Consider the following 20564-nt stretch of genomic DNA (forward strand, 5'->3'; position numbering starts at 1 on the left):
ACTTGATAGTGAATATCCTTTCACTTGATGCTGTATCATATGATATAAAGTAAAAAAGGAAACTTATGAAAGACAGTTTTTATTAAATAATGTCTTTTCCCTAAAGTGGAAACCAGGGAACAAATGCTTTAGTTCATGGGGCAACTTTTGCTTTCCAGCTGTTAAATGCCTTGCTGAATCATAGGTGGTGTTAAACTGTATGTGGGGTTCATAAAGCAGTCAAATTTCAAGTCACTAGAAATGATTTTTGGAACTGTTCCTTTGAGAACAGATCCAAAAATCGACAGCTAGATGAACAGAAACAGAGTTGGCTTCCGGTGTATAGTAAAACCACTGAAAAACAATGCTGCTGTGAGAGAAATGGTTTCCTGGGTAGAATTTAGCTGCTTTTCCTCCTACAGTCATCTAAAGCCTCTGAAAGTAGAGTCTTCTAAAGCAGAGGATTTACACCATGCAAAAGTCACTGCATTTACATCTTGTTTCACAGAATTTCTCTTCAGAACCAGCAGGCTTTGGAAGTTAATTTGAAGTAGTTTTCTGTAAAGTAGTTGTTAGTATATTGACCATGCTTTAAATATGATCTCTTTGATGTGCACAGTAAATAATAATGTCTTAAACTATTCTATTTCTTTCTAAATATCTCTAAATACTATATATATAATATTTTGTATGCATAGCTACTAAACCCTTTCAAATATATTTATGCATTATGCTGAGTGGATTGATCATAAAGAAGCATTTTGATATGGGAAAATAGGTACAATAGAGCAATTATCATAACTCTAGCTAAAGTTCATATTTTTTAGACTAGATTCTTTTTCCTCTTGCTCCTTTCAGAAATACACATTTTAAAAAATTGGTTTCCTTTGGTTTGTTTGTTATTTTATTCCTAATGCTTCTCATCTGCCATCTAGTAAAGGTCATAGAAATATTAATGTACTTCCAAAGCAAGAGGACCAAAAAGCTTTGCTTTCAACATAGCTTAGAGTATAGGGATGCAAATTGCAAAAAATCAGTGGCCTGTATCTTCTCGCAGAATTATTTAGTAATGAATATACCAAGTGAAAGAGAAATGTCTGTTGGGTAAACAATACACATAAACAACTTCATGGTAGGAAAATTATATAAGAGGCAGTGGTGATCTTAGCCTGAAATCTTGAAAATGACTGGAGAAAATAAGGTGCTTATAGAGAAGTCAGAAACCAAAAGCATTTAATAACTGGCAACTTTGGTTTGTTTTACTGCAGATGGAAGCTTGTCTTATTTGATAAAGTGCAATTAAAACCAGAAAAACATCATGAAAAAGAAGAGAATTTGTATTGCTCTCAGAAACTGAGAGACTGCAATTTACTTGGCAAAGTCTGGCAAAGCAGAGGAGAAAAAACGTTTAATTGGTGTATTCCTCTTCGTCAGTGGCTAAAATCTCCTTGTTTTGGGTCTCAGCATCACTTAGCCCTTGCTGTCTTTTCTGCCACTCCAGCAATGTGGGGTTTAAGAGGCCTGACTTACACTTTAGAACAGGACTCTATGTTTTCCCCAGTTTGCAGGAATGCAAAGCAGCCCTGCAAAGTATTTATTGAGCCATCCCAGAGGAGATTGCTCCCAAAACACTGACCTAAGTGCTGAGGCAGGATGGCTGCTTATCACCTCCTGCATGCACAGTTGCACTTAGAACATGTAACTGCTGGCTTTGCAGTAAGGACACCCGTTCTCATGCAAGTACCAGTGTGTGACATTTAATGGGGGCAAGTCAAGACACATCACATCTTCTCTGAAAAACACCAGCTCTGAGAGCAGCCTTAGAAAATAGTCTGTAAAGGCTAAGAAGGGAAATAGGTGCCCAAACCATCCCTCATTTACAAATTGTGACTTTCATTGGGGGCTTCTCAGAGGAATAGGAAGCCAGCCTAAGTGTAATTGCTTTTGGAACCAGACAAAACCATTGCAACTGCTCTGTGCTCATTCCTTGGTCTAGAAATCAGCATCACTAGTAAGTTTATCACATATAGGCCCTAAAAGTCGAAGGCCTTTAGGCATCCATGTTCCACTGACCAGTAGTTTTGTTTGTCTGCAAGAGCAACTTTGGAGCATCACTAATTCAGCACTGAAGTGTCAGATGCTCTTTCTGCTTATACGGCAAGCCTCTGGCAGTATCTGTCTTATACATAGATAATTTGCAGCCATTAAAAAGACAATAATCAGCTTCCATTTTTAGGTAGAAGTCATTGTATGGCCTCTTGTTGTGATCCTGTATGAAACAAATTTGTATATGTAAATTACATGTACACTTATTATCTTAGGATTTAGTCATGAACTCCAACATTCTCAGAATTGGAATAAATTATGAATGTCTGCCAGCTCATTGCTGGCTCTCAGTTTTAGAACAGTATACACCTTGCTGAATCCTGTAGTGTATCAATCCTTCTCATTGATATTTATGACCTCTAAAAACCCCATAGAACACTCACTCTACATCACTTAGGCTAGTTAACTGTTTTGTTGCTAGTATGAAATCTAACATTCAAATATTGCAGTTATTCAATAAAGTAAGAATACATTTATTAAATCCATGAATTTTCTTCAAGAACCCTTGAGTGTTCAGTGAGGTTAAAAAAAATCAGCATTAGATTTTCTCAAAAACTCCTACCAAGTTTCTTTCTTTTTATTTTTGAAGGAAGAATGTCCAGAGTATTCTGCATGAAGAAAAGATAAAGCTCTCTGCTGAAAAAAAAATGGTTACAGCTTTCTGTCATGTTCAGTTCACCAGTGACAGCCAATAAATTCAGGATAAAAAGACTACCTAAGATCAGAAAGAAACCCTGTCCAGTTAACTAGGTGCAGACCTAATTTCCAATTTACCTACATCATGCTCCCAGTCCTCTTAATTTTCATTTGCTACACACACTCCTTTCGTATGGGATAAGAGAGACTTGCTTTGTAAAAAAGTAAGAAAATCAAGGAGGAAAAGAGATACACAATACCTAAGTGCTCCTATTATTTTTTTAACTGAAATTAAAATGTGAGCTAGTTTATTTTCCTGCAGGCTCCAAGTTGCTCGAGCTATTTCTCTGTCTAATTCTAGCCCTAACCTGAAGAGCTATTACTGTGAAATGTCATAGAACTTCCTTGGCTCATTTACATTTTTTTTCTGACAGCCTTGCATGGAACAATTAAATAATTTGGGTAGGCAGTCACCCCAATCAAAATATTTTCCAGTTAATTAACAGATCAGATATCAGTGAAAAAAAGCATATAATTGTATTAGCCACTATCAGTTTGAAAGAGTAACTATGCTAGTATGTACATCTCAAATAATGACACAGGCAGCAGGCTGTAGATCAAATTAATTTACATTTTAAATAATTAAAGAATAAAGGAGGAATGATTGAAATTACTGAGGATTTTGTAGAAGGCAAGCCACAACACAAATGCAAGTGATTAAAAAGAAAAGCTTTAATGACAGTGTCCGATGGCTTCAATGCTATGTAAATCAGGCTGCAGCTCTCCAATGGCTAAAAATTCAGTGCATGGAAGGCAATATATGCCTAAACCAGAAAGCAGATTGGACTTAATTATTCAAATGAAAAACTGAGGTTAATTCTCCTCCCCACAATATACATCAAGCTGCACAACTGCCAGTACATCCTGAAGCTGCCCCTTTTGCCTGAAAGTTGCCTAAACACTGAGGATGTGACCATACCGGTGAATTAAAATACATCAAATGCCATTTGATGGCACTTGGGTCAAGGAATGGCCAATATCCATACTGTTGACAAGACTCCAGAACAAAGGCACCACAGATAAGAGGAAGTGATACTTTCTGTCTATTTTGAAATTTAGGTCTGAGAAATTTTTGGGTATGTTAAGAAGAACGGTGTTCAGCATGGAGCAAAAATATGCTGAACACCAGACTAAAAATCTAATGGTATAGCTAGTCCTGCTGTATAGCTAGGAACACTCTCCAGTGGTGTTTAATTAGCTTATATAGACAAAGTGGCAGAAATTTTATTCAGAGCTTGCATAGTTACCTGATAATGTACATACATAAGCCAGATGGAGTTCCAGAAATGAACAGCAATAAAAAAACTGTTTCTCCAAGCAGCCTGTCCCCTGAGAATTAGGATATATCCTTGTGAAGAAGAAATATGGATAGAACTCACAACTATGATGGGAATAAGGTGGCCATAAGCCCCAGAAAACAATCATGGCATCATAAAAAAAATTTGTTTTCAAGAGGAACATCCGTATAAACTCCAAATTCACAATGAGACCAATGGTAAAGCATTTTGCTCAGGGCCTTGCCAGCTGGATTATGAAAATTCTCCAAGAATTGAGACTCCATAACCTATTTAGATTTTTTTTCTGTTAAAATGCTATAGTAGTATAAATAATAGGGTTTTACACAAACAGGGTAAATCTTCTAATGCACAAATTTGTGTGTGTGAATTTATGTATAGATATGAACATGTGTATCTCCCATTGTCTACGTTAAGTGGCTACACACCAAGTGCTTCAAACAGCCCAGCTTCAGGTTTTCACCTTCACCTGCCATTCCTGCTTCTCTTTAGGCACCCTTCCCCACACTCCTTTTGTTTAAATTAGGGATGTGGCTTTCCCTATGAGAGGAGATTACCTCAATATTTGACCTTCCGCTACCTTCAAGGCACTTGGGTTCTTTTTCTCTTTTGGTCCCAAGTGACTGCTCATTATAAGAAAATCTACTTATATACTGATTTTTTGCACTGGTCTGAGAGCAATATAGTACTTTACAACCCTAAACCTTTCTTAGAGGCAGTTCTGTAGCATGGATGAGGTTTTTTTCTAGCATAGACACGGTGTCAGTTGACTTGCAACAACTAACCTGCCTCCATATAACACTTGCTGGCAGAGTGCTATGAATTTCCTTTATATCAGCTACTCCCCATTCTAATTTACCTTTCAAGTGGGCTAATGAAATGCATTACTACACTCTGTCTGTCTTTAAAAGTAAAAACCCCAACCCACTACCCCAATTCTGCAGCACAGAATAGGAAAGATAAAGAATCTAATATGACAGTGACAGGCTCCTATCATATTTGTAAAATTTTCCTAGGAAGGAAATCCTGTCAATTTTCAAAAGTTCCTCATCTATCTAGACATTTCATTTAGACCTGTGTTTTTGTGTATAATAAATTGCTTCTAGTTGGCTGAAAATCATTTTTAGCTCTTATCTCTGTGATCGGTTACCCCTGCTGTTCTTTAATGGCCTTCACCTCATTATGCAACTAGTCATTAAAAGCTTAGTATCCAGTACAATGGTAGCTTATGTAAAGTGATCTATGAGAGCTTTATATAGGCTTACCAGCCGCAGCCTTAATTTTACTCATTCGTCTTAATTTTTTGTAATCATTTTTTGTAAAAAGGGTATAATGTCAGGCATGCTTCCCTGCGACTGACAGATCCAATCTAGCAGATAATTACCATAAGGAAATTGATGTTTTAGTGTGCAGGGGAGAATTTAATTTACTCAGACATCCTACAGTACAATGCATTCCAAAAGATATGAGGATTTAAGTTTTTAAGAAATTAAATTTCACTATTTAACATGATTACTTATGTTGAACATCATTAACTAGCTTTTTTTTTAACCGTTTGATATAATTACAAGAGCAGTTATGTGGTCTAAAATCCAAAGTCGTCTTTAAATAAGGGTTAAGGATCCATGAAGTACAGAAAAGAAGGTTGCATTCTTTCTCTCTCCCTCTCCAACACCAGCCTTCCAGAAGCAGCATTAAAAAATCTATAGAGATTAACTGAGCCAATGTATGAACTATAGAGCTTTTTCCAATGATGATTTAATAGATACTTTATTATCAGCCCATTCCACCTCAACTCCAGCGATCAGGAAGCTCTTTAGTTCTATTCACAAATACAAATTGCTTATAATGCTTCAAAATGATAGAACCATGAAAGAGTTGTGGATATCCCAATTAAACATGGTGATTAATTTATATTTAATTTGAGGTGTTTGATTACTTTAATTGAAACTCGTGTGGTTTAGAATTAGATTAATTTAATTAATCTCTATTAAACTGTTTAGTCTTCATAAAAAATAATTATTTCTAACATACAGCATGTGTACCTTGCAAGCAGAACACACAAAGCACAACCTGGAAGGCCCAAATGGTTGAGTCTTTCAAAAAATAATTATTTTAATCTTGAAAATCCTTCTCATATGAAGTCCAGAAGCTTTGCTTGTTCACTAAATTTCCATATTAGTAATACTTGAACCAGAGAATTAGAGCAATGGAATTTTATAAGCCTGCTCTTTTTTCTTGTTTGTTAAAAGTTTTGCTAAATATTTTAGGACAACTTTTCTGTGTTTCATTTTGTCATGAGGTTGTAGAGTCAGAGAACAAAAAATACAAAACTGTCAGGAGTGTGTGACAAATATTTGTAAGATGCCAGATCTGCCGATAGAATTTGAATAGCATGTGCACAACTGTTGTACAAACAGAGCGAATTCTGATTTAAAGTATTCTCTTATGATACTCTTTTCATTCTGGGTTGAAGTGCCCTCTCCAAAGATAGGAAGCTCCTATCACATGATATTCTAGGAATTATGCTGGTCAGAACCTTGACTGACACCCTACTAGGGGCACAGTCAGGACATAGGATCATTCCTTCCTCCTGAAACTGGAGAAAACTCATGGGCTCCTAACTACCCTTGGTCTGATGGCATGGTACAGAGAACTTCTGCTCAGATAGCATTTTTTCTTATTATTTGTTATTTAAATAAAAGACACTACAGCCAAAGAAAGAATTTTTTTTGGTATGGATAGAATAAGATCAATTGTTGGCGCTTCAGATAATCTACTTGAAAATAAATTCTGTCTGTCTTTTCTTGAAACAGCTTTGTCAAAGGCATGCTTTTTGTATTTTCAGAAGAGGAGCTAAGAAACTGCGTATAGAAGGAGGGAATGATGTGACTCAGTATTATTTCTAAAATTAAATGTAAAACGGTGCCATTTTTAGTTAGAACCAGAGATACGTGATGTAAAATGGCAAGAGCATAATGTCAGTAATGACATCAGTCCTAACTTCAAATTAGTTGTTTTTAGAAAGCACTGTGCCTATAAGAGTGCCCCAGAATGCAGAGAAGAGCCAGTCAATACCACCGGAAGCACAGTGGGTATGATGACTCTGAAGGGACTGCATGTCACTGAAGTCAACATCTCTCCAGGTCATGGCTTACCTGAGGGTGACAGCAAGGAAGCAAGAGGGAGCAGCAGTGGCTTATAGCAGACATTGCCTGCTGGCATGCTGTCTTGAGCAATTTCTTTTCCAAGAGATTAGATGCACTTACAACGTAAAATATTTTCTCAGTTTTTAACCATGATCAAGCTTCTGCTGGCAAAATCCTTCTACAGAATTTCTTAGAAAATTAAAACAGAAAAACAATAGTTTGAAAAGAATTATTTCCTTTTCTGAAGCTTGCCAAAAATTCACCAGCTTGTATAAAAATTCCTTCCTCTGAAAAAGAAAAGATCTTGCCTGGTAGATATTTGCCTGAGCTTGGCTTGCCTGTGATTAGGGTGGGGCCTTGGCATCTAAGGAGATAAGCAGCTGGGGAAGCTGCATTTATCATCTGTGCCAACACAAGGCCTTCCTGTTCATAGGTGTTTGTAGTCTTTAAGAAATCACAGCCCTAAAACTTTCAAAATAAGTAGAGGAAAAATTATAAAATTCAATGGGCCCTCGGTCAGTGACCCTGACAGTACTTTCTGAACCATTGCCTACCTATAGCAGTCTAGACAGGAACTCGACTGGTGCATGACAGACACATCCCAGCTGTGCCTGTGCCCAGCACTGCATCTCCTCCCCTCAAAAAACCTGATTCACAGAAGCTACTTTGCAAACTTGCATATACAGTATCTGTTTGGATTACAGTGCACACACAGTCATGCACATTTTTATTTGATGTATGTATAAACATGTATATAAAAGGATACATAGTGTCAAAAGTATGTACTTTGTACACTACATGTATACAAAAGCCTACAAAGCCACATTTCAGCTGTTTACTGTAGCATGCAGATGCACGGTGCTGTCACGTCCAACCCAGTGGTCTTTGAGCATAGGCAATATTCTGCTCTTTTACAAGACGCTTTTTATAATGATTTTTACACCATCCCCAGAGCAGTGAAAAAGCAGTGAATTTTTTTTTTTTTTCTATTTTGGGGTGAGGTTTGTTTGGGTTCTTTTTTATACAGAGAAATGCGTTTGCCTTTTCTCTTATTCTCAGAAGACAGGTTTACCTCATAATTCCAAAAAAATGTTGCTTCATGCAGAGGTCAGGTGTGGAAATTTTTACCCTGCAGGGTAAAATTTGCACGAGCCGTTAAGGTGGGTGACTGAGAAAAGTGGGTTAGAATGGAAATTATTGCACAACATTGGCAGAGACACGTAGAGGGGTACACTTCTGTCATAGACTAGTTTATTAATGAGAGTGTGTAGCAGGATATGCTGTATCCTTTTGGCATTTAGTGAAAACCCTAACTTCCATTGAAACATCATTCAAGACCATTTTCTAAACTGGCAGGTGGTCTTGTCATTTTTTCTTCCTTTTTATTTATTTTTGTTTTTCTTATGAATGAACAGTTTGATATAACTATTTTTAGTCAGAGAAGGAAAGATCACATACCCTACACCTGTGCAGAGCTGGGACCAGACCACCAGGGATTTCCCCGGGAGATCTGAGCCTCACCTCTCAGGTCTTTGAAGACCTGAGGTATTTAGAAGACATCAGGATATAGTTCACAAAACATTCCCACAAAATAAAAACATGTGGTCCAGGATGCTCTTTGGCTAGAGCTGCATATCACTGAGCCTGTCACTGCACACTGTGGGCAGCCATGGACATGTCTGAAAGAAGCACTGTTTTGCATGGAAAATGGAGTTTAAATGCAGTTTTGGAAACTTCTAGAGAGTTATCTCCCACTCGGTAGAGAAGGGCAGACAGCATCTCATCTTGCTTCTTTATAAGGAGACAACAAATATGGTCTAGGACATGACAGTGCCATGTCACCACCTCTGGGCCAGCACCCGAATGGGCGCTGAGGCCTTCCCTGGGCTCTCCCTCTCTCTCGGGGGGGCAGCCATTTTGCAGCGGTGACCAACCCTGAGCTGATAAATCTCTTCCCTCCTCAGGGAGTTGCTGTAAAATGTCAGAGCACTGATGGCTCTTTATGGGCTTCACCCAGTTCTGCACCAGCTGGCCAGGGCCCCACTGTAGGCACCCGGGCAGCCCGGCCGCCATCGGGCCCTCGGTGACCGTGCCCTGTGGGGCAGCAGGCGAGCCCCGGCTGTCCCTGCTGAGGCGCGGTGACGCCGGAAAGCAGCGGGCCACAGGCTCCGTCCCGAGCGGCACAGCTCTCCCAGCTGCCCAAAGGTACGTGCTTTAAATTGTCTTGGTTTGGTGGTTTTAAAAGTACGGGCTTGTGGAAAGCTTGCTTGAAAGTTTCTATTAAGTTAGTCTTAAAAAATATTACCCTGTAACGGTTTCTTCCTTAAGGCTTTCTCCGAGTGAGACTCATTTTGATTCTGGCTTTCTTGTCATTAAGTAAACGGGTTTGATTTAATAATTATGTTTTATTATAGCTGAGGTTGTTTAATATCGTAGAGAGTGGGTTGAGATTTTCTCTTTGGCTGTGAACCGAGTTTGTTCCCTGGAGCCTCCCACAGTAGTCTTGACCAGGAAGTGTCGGGCAGCGCCGCCATTTTCCAGAGGGGCAGCAGTCGCTGGGCCTTGTTCTGTGAACAATTACATATGTGCTTAACTTCATCACTTAAGACTTTCTGTTAGTTGCTTTTCCCAGTAAATGTGTACATAAGAAAGGATACCAAATGGCTAGATAGTCTCTTTTCCAGCTATTTTGATTTTGCTGGAGAGAAAGAGGGAGGGAGGCGGCCTCAAAGAGGCTACAGGGCGGCCTGAGGGAAGGAAGCTTTCCCGAGTGCTGGGAAAGCTCCAGACTGGGACATATTGCTGCTTTCCTTCATGGCATTATCACCACAGCCAGGCTGAAAAGCTTTTCCTTGCCATACTGTCATAGTTGAGATGGAGACAATACAAAGCAACACACTCCATTTTCAGAAGGCTCCAAACCGTTTTTGTTATAGCATGCATGCTTTTTATACATTCTTACAAAACTCATAAGCTTACACTTTACTCATTGGTCAGAAAAGAAAAGTGCTTATTGGAACAGACAGTTGCAGGTTTCTCTTATTTATCCTTCTTGGTTTCTATGTTAACAACTTTGGTAGAAAATTCTTTCAGGGGTAAACATGGATCCTCTTATCAAACTTCTCTCTGACTCACAGAAGTTGCTGTAAAACCTCTTCCACACCATACCATGGAAGAAGTAAGGGATGATCAAGGTTTGGAGAAGCGCAGGAAATGAGTATGCTGACAGTGAGAGAAAGAGTGCAATTAAAGTAGTCAACCTTGACAACTTAGAGAAAGAGGGAGATGTGGCTGGAAAATACAATGACATGGGGAAGTGGCAATGAGGGTAAAGTGACTGGTGACAGCAGGAAGGTAAAAGGAAGGGATGTAGACGTGAATGTGAGTTAATGGGCAGACCACAAATATCACTTTGTCAAAGAAAAGACGCAAGTGTCTGGGTGTGTAAACAGCTAGGAAAGGATAGGTGTATAAGCATATTATGTAAAAGTTCTTTTCTACTAAAGACAAAGGCAAAATTCCCATGGCTTTATGAGCAGATGGTCTTGGGTTTGCAGAAAACCAAGAAAAATCTATGGAGAAACGTAGCTGCTATTGCATTCATTTTTAACCAGTGATTACAGAGTCAAGCAAATACTGACCACCTGAAAACCCCCCACACATTATCTAGTGACAGCTCTACTGAAAATGCTTAGAGTGTGTTGTCCATCCCCCCAGTCCTCAAACTAAAAGAGAAAAGGAATAAGAGAACAGCCCCAACCTCACTAAGCTGTCTGAAATGCTAAGAAGCTAGACACAGGAACTGGTTTGGAGTTTTGGTTTTTGTTTCTGCTTTGGACATTAGCTTCAAGAGGTTGAGGAAAAGGATATCATACATATGAGGACTAAAACTGGAAGAGAATGCATCTGCCCCAGTGACAACCATACTGTTTGGTGTGCACATCTGGAGTAACTTGCGTGGTTACTATGTTCTGAACTCTGGCATGAGCAGTATGTTGAGTACTACCTTGCTATTTTCAAGTGTTCTTTTATTCTTTTTCATGGAAGTCTACAAGGAGCTGAGCTTTCTTTCAGGTGTGTACTGTAGTTAGGAATAATAAATGTTCAGATAAATGGTGTGACTAATGAATGCATCACTTACTTGGATGTAAGATAGACTTACAATGCTGTGGCCTAAAGCCTGGCCTCTTCTTCCAAAAACATGACTTTAAAATGACAATGATAAAAAAAACTCCTCAAGAAATATCTGTCTTAATTTAGCATTCTTACATGCCATTAAATATTCTGACTTCTTTGTGTTAGAACTTTATTTAATCGTGACGTGGCCAACCAGCAGAAAGGCTGTTCCTGACTTCTGTGGGCTTGGAACAGGACGTTTTGCTGGCAGATAGATGGTGTACTTGAACCATGTCTGCACTGAAAACAGAGCCAAAGGTATAATATCACACTATGATACCAATTGATAAAGAAGACTGCTGAGCTGGTTTCTCACTAAAGTCACAGAATTCAGGCAGTGAAATCCCTGGAGCATTCAGTCTGCTGCAAGCTGTGCAAGTAAGTGAAAAAAGAATCAAACTAGTGGATTTGTAGCTAGAGACTAGAAAGTAGATAGATAACTGCTTAAGATAGTTATTCCATTGAAAATTTGTTATTTTCAAAGTAAATCCATCCTTGTAACCAAAGAAAGGGAAATATTTTAAAAATTACTGAAATCCTCTTTGCTTTCTATTTCTGCTACTGCTTCCCTTTTATATGGCAATTCACTCACACTTAGATTCACTTTCTTCTGCTTACAGCAGAAATGTGAAATACCAGTGATTATCTGCTGTAATTTCAAAAAAAGGTTCCTGCAAGTGAAGAAATAAAAATGAATCATCATAGTCGTCAGTCTGAAGATGTCTAATAGCACATGAAAATATTTCTGCTGTGAAATCAAGTGGATATTTTAGAGCTTGATAAGAGAAGATCTAGTAGATGTATATTTAGACATTTAATATTTAGTAGCCACTGAAATTTCTCTCTGGTTTGGAAGCAGAGGCTCCAAGTTTGGGAGACATCTTTTGACCCACAAGTATTTCCCTAACCCATTAAAAATAGAACATGGAATTAAGACTGATTTATATACAAATTGACCTGTGTCTGACCAGCAAGGGACTTTCTCCAGAGAAGGAGGTTTGAGTTGTAAATCTGGAGGTATTTGAGAACAGTCTGGATGCAATCCTGTAAAATGTGCTGTAGGATGACCCTGCTTGAGGAGGGATGTTGGACAGGATGACTCACTGTGGTTCTTCTCCCTCACCATTCTGTTATTCTGTAAGAACTCACAGATGAAAAACAACTTGCATTCAGAAAAGCCCTGTAAGCATTTAGTTACAAGTGAGGTTGCACTCCTTCTGACAAGGTGCTTGTCTCAAATCCCTGGTCCACATCTCTGTAGCGTGTTCTTGGGGCAAGGGAAGATGTTTCTCCTTGCAGGAAAAATGCCTCCTGCTCTCCTAGCTGGGTCTGCAGCTCTCCTCCTTGGCAGTTTTTGTGTACTCCAGACAGACAGCAATTCTTGTGGGACACTGTGTTATGCACAGACTTCTCTCCATGCATGGTGTAAGGATTCGAGTGCCTCAGTCACAGCAGTGAGCTCAGCTAGGTAACAAGGGGAACATGTCATTGCCTTTGTTCTAAAAATGTAGCTTTCTGCCTGGGTATCCTAATTTTTCATCTTGGGACAGAAGTACTTTCTGGTATCAGGTAGTTTTTGGAGTGATCCTGATTCCTGCTGCATGCTTTCAAGCGGGAACTAGACCATGGATGTAGGATAAATATCCCAGACACTGACTAATTCTAGTTTGGTACACAAAGAGGAATAGCACACAGCTTTAAATATCAGTCATTTGTGTCTAGTAATGAGCATTTCTAGTTTCAGGATGACTAGCATAAAGGCATCTGTGTTTCATTTTATAGCAAAGAGAATCCAAGGAATATAAAAGGACATGAAAAAAAAATGTATTTAGTTATAACTGTGTGCATTTGCCTGTGAAAAAATTGCATATTTATGCCAAGCACAAAAGTCCAGGGCCACCTAACTTCACAGCTGATCTAAACTTCTAAACAGGGCTTCCCATAAAGGTGTTTCAACAAGCACCTTGCCTTACCATGGGATGCAGGAAGGGATCACATGGAATCAAGTTTGCATCCCTGCATACCAGGCTGCCAAAGAAAGCCTGCATCTCAACAGATCCCTTCACATCAGAGGAGTCCTAGGCTGAATTGAAAGCAGTATAGTAGCTCTGCTGTGCTGAAAGAGGGGCCGTGGCCAGAGATGTGCTTTATAAAGATTCTCCCTACCAGCAGAGTCAGCCAGGGCCCAGAGCGAGCTGTATGGGCTGTGTGCACAGCACTGGGACACGCTGTTCATGGCCACAGCTCCAGCTCTGCCGTGAGCTCAAGCACCCAGCGCCACTGTGACCAAGTCAGCCGCACGTCACCCGCTGTGGGCTGGATCTGCCCGGAGCCCCGGGGGCAGCCGAGCCAGCCTGCGCTGGAGTCCCTGCTGCAACTGCAGCACTGCCGGCCTGAAGCTGCCTTGGCAAAGTCAGTCCGTGCTAGAGGGCTCTCTCTCCATATGCAAATGCAAACAGGCCCTGTGGGTTATTACAGGGGCTCTGCTCTGCCAGCAATTCTGACTTAATGTCAGCTTTACTCCCAGCCATACTCTCACATGATCTGATAAATATCACTGCAAAATCTCAGCTGTGCTGGAAACATTGCTATGTCCGAAAGAAGTGTAGTCTTTGTAGTCTTTGTATTATTTTTGTTATTATCTCAAGTCCTGTGTGGAAGAAACCTAAAATTTCTGTTTCATCTCTGAGATTTGGCTTTCTTTTTTGTCACTGTGTGTCATTTTGGCAAATGATAGCCAAATAGAGGCTCTTGATGATGAACTTGTCCTTCCTAGCTTTAAACACAAGTTTCTTCAAACTGCCTTTTTAAGATCAACTTCACATAAGTTCAGAGCTCATACTGAACAGATTTGTCTCTGTTGAAGAAGAGAAAATTAATGAGGGAAGGCATAGCTAAAAGGCTCACTGGAACCCTATCAAAATTTATCAGAGCCCTATCTAAATTTTAATAGCAGAAATCATTAAAAATTCTTCTACTTATTGAGAGTCTCACTACTTCCTTTTTTCAAACAGGCTGATATATTTGTGGAAAAATCTTTCCCCCCATATTTTTCACATATACTTCCTATTCCAAACTGAAAAGAACGTGGCACAGATTTCTTCTTGATAAGTGTGTGCACAGGCAAGTTCCTTAGCCTCCCTTTTCAGGGAAATCTCTGCCTTTGTTTAAAAGCACATGTTCTCTGAGCAGATAGTCATTTACATTTCTGGGATGCCATCTGCACATTATCTTGTAATTCTAGGATGGGATGCAGTACACTTAAGTGTTGGTGTTAAACTTTCAAAACTTTAACTTACAAGAGTGTCAGGCTGTTCTGTCAGTGAAAATTTGAGATTTTTCAATTTACAGGAACTGACTGAACTGCATTTTGTCCTAGGGATTTGTAATCAGTGTGATTTTCTTTGATCATGCAGATAAGTATTAATGATAACCAGAAGTAGAATCAACAAAGAAGTAGATTCATATCTATTCTTAGAGTACTTGATCTGAAACTGGCAGATTCAAACCTTGTGGACTTATATTTCATCCATAGTTTCTTGGCACTCTGTATTTTTGATAGCAGGGCGATGAGAAACTCTGCCTCAGGACACTTACCTACCTCTTCAAAGCAGCTGGATAATGTAGTTTATTTCACAGCACATGATTTGGGGAGAGGTGAAGGGACAAAGAATGGAACCTCATCAATTGAGAATTTGATTTATTTTATTGACAGAAGGCTTTGCTATTGTTAAACATATATATATATAATATATATATATAAATATGTGTATATATGCAATTTCACAACACTATGGACAATAACATTTGCTTTAACATATTTAAAAATGTGAGTTAGTTCAGAGGAGAATTCTGTTTATTAAATGAAATAATATTTCCCTCTTCTGTGTGCTTTAGCATTCACCCTTTCCATCATAGAAACAGTTTTCTGTGTTGTGATTCTTCTATTGCTATGAGAATTGAGAGAATTCTTACCATAAAACAGAGGTTTCCCAGCAAGATCACATTCTAGAATTAGGCATGCTTATAGAGTGAGTGTCTTTTAGTGGTCTGATGATCATTACTGCTGCAATGGAGCAAATTACTATGGAGGAAATTACTATATTCCTCACTCAAAACATTCCTACAAAGTCAAGCATGACCATCAACGGTACATTTATTCGTGAAAAGAAGCCTAAAAAATGTAGGTGTTCCTCTTACATCAGCTTATATCCTGTTGACAACTCAAATGACACTAGGCTCACTTATTAGTTTCTAGTGGTTTAACTGACAACTTTTGGTCTCATAAAATGTACTATAAATACTATCTGCAGCACAGCCTTGCTGTTCAGTGGTACACCAAGTGTTCAGATGGCTGAGAATGCTGTTTCCCAATGGGAAATGTGGCATTTGGCAATCGTTTATTCTGATTTCCTCTGAGGATATGAAGGAAAGATTTTACCAAAGTAATCCCTGAGTAAAAAGCAAACAACAAAATGTTTAATGCCAAAGCACTGGACTATAGAATGAATGCTAAAGTGCAGACTTTATTATATCTTTCAAGTAGATAGGGTGATTGCATACTTTTACCTCTATAGGGAAATATGTTTGTGCTTTCCACACATGAGCTTGTGGGAAAATTGCATGGGATTGATTTCACGAGTTTGGAAATGAGCCCTGGTGTTGAGAACAACTTCACAGCCCCAACTCTGAACTCACTTGGCAGCGTGGATATCTTTCTCCCAGTGAAGTCACTCCTGTCAGTGGTTACAACACAAAGAGGGTTTGGCTCATAGAGGACAAATTGTGATATAACGAAGTCCCACCATAGGGTGAAAAAAAAACTGGATTTGTTTTCATCTGGAACGGGACAGTTTATAGAGAAGGAGGAAAAATCCAGCCCAAACACTTATTGCTTTTGGTTCCTGTGGAGGGATGCTGCCCCTATCTTGTCCGGAAAATCAGGGAAATGATGAGAGACTGTGAAGTGCAGGTTTAGCCAATGTAAGGTTAACACATTTGCGGAACTTAAATCTCATTTTTCTAGTACCTTAGTTTACTGTGTTCCTCATTGCAGTGAGTTCATAGTCAATCTTCCTTTATTCTTGGCTTCCTCCTTAAGAACATGAGGGTTATCGGGCTGTACTCCTACACCACCTTAGGCAGCAGGCAAACTGGTTTGTGACTTTCAGCTAAAGAGGATGTGTTGTAGGGATCAAAATATATAATAAGTTTCTAACAGACATTTTAGGGAATTTATACCTTTATGTAGAAAAGAGTTAGTACTGAGAGAAAACAGAAGTTGACCTGTGCCTCAACTAATGGCAGAGGGTAGGTGACCAGGAAACCTGTGCTTATTGCCAGGCTGCCAAGAAATGTCACCCAGAGGCACTGAGTACACTGCCTCTTTGTCAGCTAGGTGTGCAAAGGATGTGGGAAGAGAGGAAGAGGAGGGGAGAGTGACAGAGAGACAGACACATGGGAAGGTCAAGGTGGCATAGAAGGGGGTGGTTTTAAAGGAGTGGAACATTTGAAGAATGGGAAATTTCATTCCAGAAGAAATAATGCTTCATGTTCAAAGAATTATTGATTTTTTAAAATATATATTCTACATTCTGTTTCTATTTCACAGTTTCTTTTTTCCCTCCCCACACTCATTAACAAGGGTTGTGACAACATGGAGTTAGCAGTTTGGGTGGGCTGTACATTTGCCTCTGGAAGATTTTAGCCATCACTTAGAAGAATATGTTAAAACTCTCAAGAGAAGATGCAGATGCAATGTACTGAAACAGTTAATGCTGATCTCAGAATAAGACATGAGACCTCGACCCCTTTTTTTCAGTCTCAGAATAATAGCCTCCCTGCTGAAGCAAACAGAAAATGTGTTGCCTGTGCAGATAAGAGAACCTAGAGTACCTTGAAACTGTGATTCAGCACACTTGAAGTTACTACTGTTTTACAAGAAGGTGCTGGCTCATTTACTAACTGCATGCAAAACAATCTAGAAGTGCCACTCTTTTTCTCCAGCAAAAATTCATACATTACTATCAGTAGCAATCACAGTTCACAGAAGGGATCAGGATGGAATGGATTGTTGGATCATCTGGTCCAACCTCCCTGCCCAAGCAAGGTCATCCCAGAGCATGTGGCATAGGATTGCCATCACGGTCATGAGCAAAGGATGGCCAGAAATAAATGGATTTTGGGAAGGCAAATGGTTCCCCACTTGCCAAAGCTGATCAGCCCATGTTGGGAATTATCAACAACTTTCAGGAACAAATCTGAGCACTGGTCACAAGAGACGTGCTTGTTTGCTCTCTTGTGGCATGATGAGGTAGGAAAGGGATTGATCAGACTTTGAATGTTGTCAAAGGAACGGATAGAGACAGTGAGAAGGCAGTCAGAAACAGGTACAAAGTTATTCTTTCTGCTGTTTCCTGCTTTTTAAGGCAAGGTGAGGGTGAACGACCAGATTTTTCTTCCTTTTTTATTTCTTCACAGCAGCAAGGACTTAAAGACTGTCTCTGCAAAGAATTTGGTAAATGTCTATAACAATTTATTTGGTAAGGTTTTTATTGTAAGGCTTTTTTCATAAAAAATAACATGCTAACTGAAAGTTAATTTTGTTCAGATTTCCTAACAGCAAATGCCCTAAAAATCTAAGAAATGCCGGTTAAGCAGTCATTAGTGCCTGGATTGTCAATCCCAGACGATGTAGCATTCAGCACTGCTCTCTGATTTTATCCAGTAGTAGTGATATTGCCCTCATGCAGCAAATGACCACCCATACTGCAAACCTCCAGTCCCTTCCACACACATCCAAATTGACTCCAGCTCCGGTAATGTGAGATGTCATATAGAAAAATACTGCACTGAGTGAACACACAATGTTCCTAGAAGTTTTGGGCTGCATTCAAGTTGAAAAGCAGTGCTAGGAAGTCCTCTATCACCTGTTCCTTGCTTCCTGATTTCACACCTCCTCACATATTAAATAACTTTTCAGTCATTTTAAAGTCCTCATGCAATCTACCTGTCTTTTACTAGGGAATTTACTGAAGTGGATGCCAGAGGAGCACCATAGCAAAGACCCAGATCAAACTAGTATAGATATAACCTTCTCAAATCTCTCCAGATGGAAACAGATGGTGAAACTATCCCATGCTCTTTCTTCAAGAGTTCAATAAAATCACTTCTCTTCTTGTAAGTTAAACCATGGTAAGGCAGGTATGGAAACCATGAGCCAGCGATGATCAATTTTCTCATTCTTTCTCTAGATCACACGCAGGGAAACTGTCTCCTCAGCAGACCTGGGCAATGGATTCAAAGTGCTTGCTCTGCATCTCTCAGGGTAAGATCTAAACTTGCATTTTCTGTATTTTAGCTGAGCAATTTATTTAATTTATTCAATGTGTAAAATGAGCCTACTGCTGCCATTTGTAGTTTTGCATAGGACTGGCTATATTAAAAGCTGCTGACATAAAGTAAAATGAATCCCACCATGGATTGACAGGAATGAAGTGCATAGTTGCTCAGAGGGACCTGGAGTCTAGCAATTGTAAGATGTGCCTGGAGATCAGGGGTTTGCCTGGAAAAAGCAAAAGTATCAGCAGGGTTAGAGTTTGGTTTTGAGTGGAAAGGATACCAGTAGCACACACATGCTGGAATTGTGTGCCCTGGTGCCTCTTGTGAATCTAGCCCAAAGCTTTCCTGTGCTGCCCTGCCAAAGTGCCTCAAGTCAGTCCAGCTGGCAGATGAGAAGCTAGGCCACATCTTATGCTTTTTCTTACAGTTCCCTGAAGGGTTAATTAGTATATAGCAATAAAAATAATTACTTGTTGTTTTTACAGGGCTTATCATCAATAGTGCCAAAAAAACTAACCTTAGTTTTGGAGAAAAAAAGGCAGCTATTTGCCCAAATTCACACATCTAGTGAGGCTTAACACTAAAGGCAACTTAGTTTTGTGTATTGACTTTTCTTTGCACATGCCCCCAAAGTCTGACTTTGCAACTGAAGAATTAAAATTAGCCTGCATTGCACATTTCTGAAGACTTGTATAGCTAGAAATTTGAAATGCCACAAAATATTCCATGAAAAATATCACAATTGAAAGTGGAAGAAACTTGGACAGCGAATTCATTGGAGAAGGATTTTAATCCAATTTAAAAAAAAAGCATACTCTCCCATGAGTGTGTATAGGATAAATAATTGTAGTGTAACCTTATGACACTACAGAGCTGCATGACTACAGGAAATACACAGGCAAAGGACAGGCTCCACTGGAAGAGTTTCAGAGTCGAGAATTTGGTAATACAGACACAGCAGTGCACTCCATCTCCTCTGCATTTAGTTTCCGTGGGGTTTACAAGAGACGAGATAACGGGGAATCATAGCCCTCCTCTCCATACTCAGGAGAAACACAAAAATATGAATCTTGTTGAAATCTATAGCATAGTGATAATATCTGGGCTTTTTTTCAGGAGGGGAGTAAGACTGATTTGTAGGTACATCCATGTCCTCTTGCCATAATTTATTTTGAGAAAAATTATTAAGCACTGATTTTGAAATCTGGCCTGTAGCCAATTCCTCAGGTGTATGGCTATAATGGAGCTTATTGTGCCATGCCCTTGGTCTTCTCTTCTTCTGGACAATTTATTTATTTATAATGTTCTTTGCCCATCATGCAGCATTTCAGTTATATCCCTTTCAATACGTGAGTCTGTTGAGGTTCTTGCAGTGCTTCTAATTCTGCTAGCTGCCAGAAACAGCTCTGAACATCAGCTAAAGCCTGAGGTTTTTTAATTATTTTTTTTTTCTTGTGTGTCTGTGCCTTGAAAATTGTTAGTTACAGCTGCACAACTTCTGAACTTTGTTTTTATCACCTAAAGAACTAACGATAAGGGTGTATTTTCTCCTCTAGTGATCTGCTACCTGTCCTTTTAATTTTTCATCCCTTTTCCTCCCTTCTGCTTCTGCTTCCTCCTACAGATGCTTCCTCCCCACCTCTCTGGTCTACAATTTCCCACTATGACTTGTAGCATTCAGTCCACTGCAGGAGGTATTAAATCTACTGTAGAAACAGGAAAAGTCGCTACCAGCTTCCCAGCTGTGGAGGATCCCCACAAGGAGGGGAATTCTCTGAGTAAAAAATGGGAGAGAGTGTTCTTGTGGCTCCACCTGTGCTGC

General features: G+C 39.4%; 1 protein-coding gene across 1 annotated transcript in view; it reads left to right on the plus strand.

The window, feature by feature from the left end:
• Positions 1-19771, plus strand: part of SPMIP7 (sperm microtubule inner protein 7) — a 45498-nt gene extending 25727 nt beyond the window's left edge. The window contains 4 exon segments of the mRNA XM_063148960.1: positions 9254-9430; positions 13574-13813; positions 18655-18728; positions 19614-19771. Coding sequence (XP_063005030.1) covers positions 9254-9430; positions 13574-13813; positions 18655-18728; positions 19614-19771 — 649 coding nt within the window.
• The last annotated feature ends 793 nt before the right edge of the window (positions 19772-20564 follow it).

Source organism: Melospiza melodia, chromosome 1, assembly GCF_035770615.1.
Source record: "Melospiza melodia melodia isolate bMelMel2 chromosome 1, bMelMel2.pri, whole genome shotgun sequence".
Lineage (NCBI taxonomy): Eukaryota > Metazoa > Chordata > Aves > Passeriformes > Passerellidae > Melospiza > Melospiza melodia.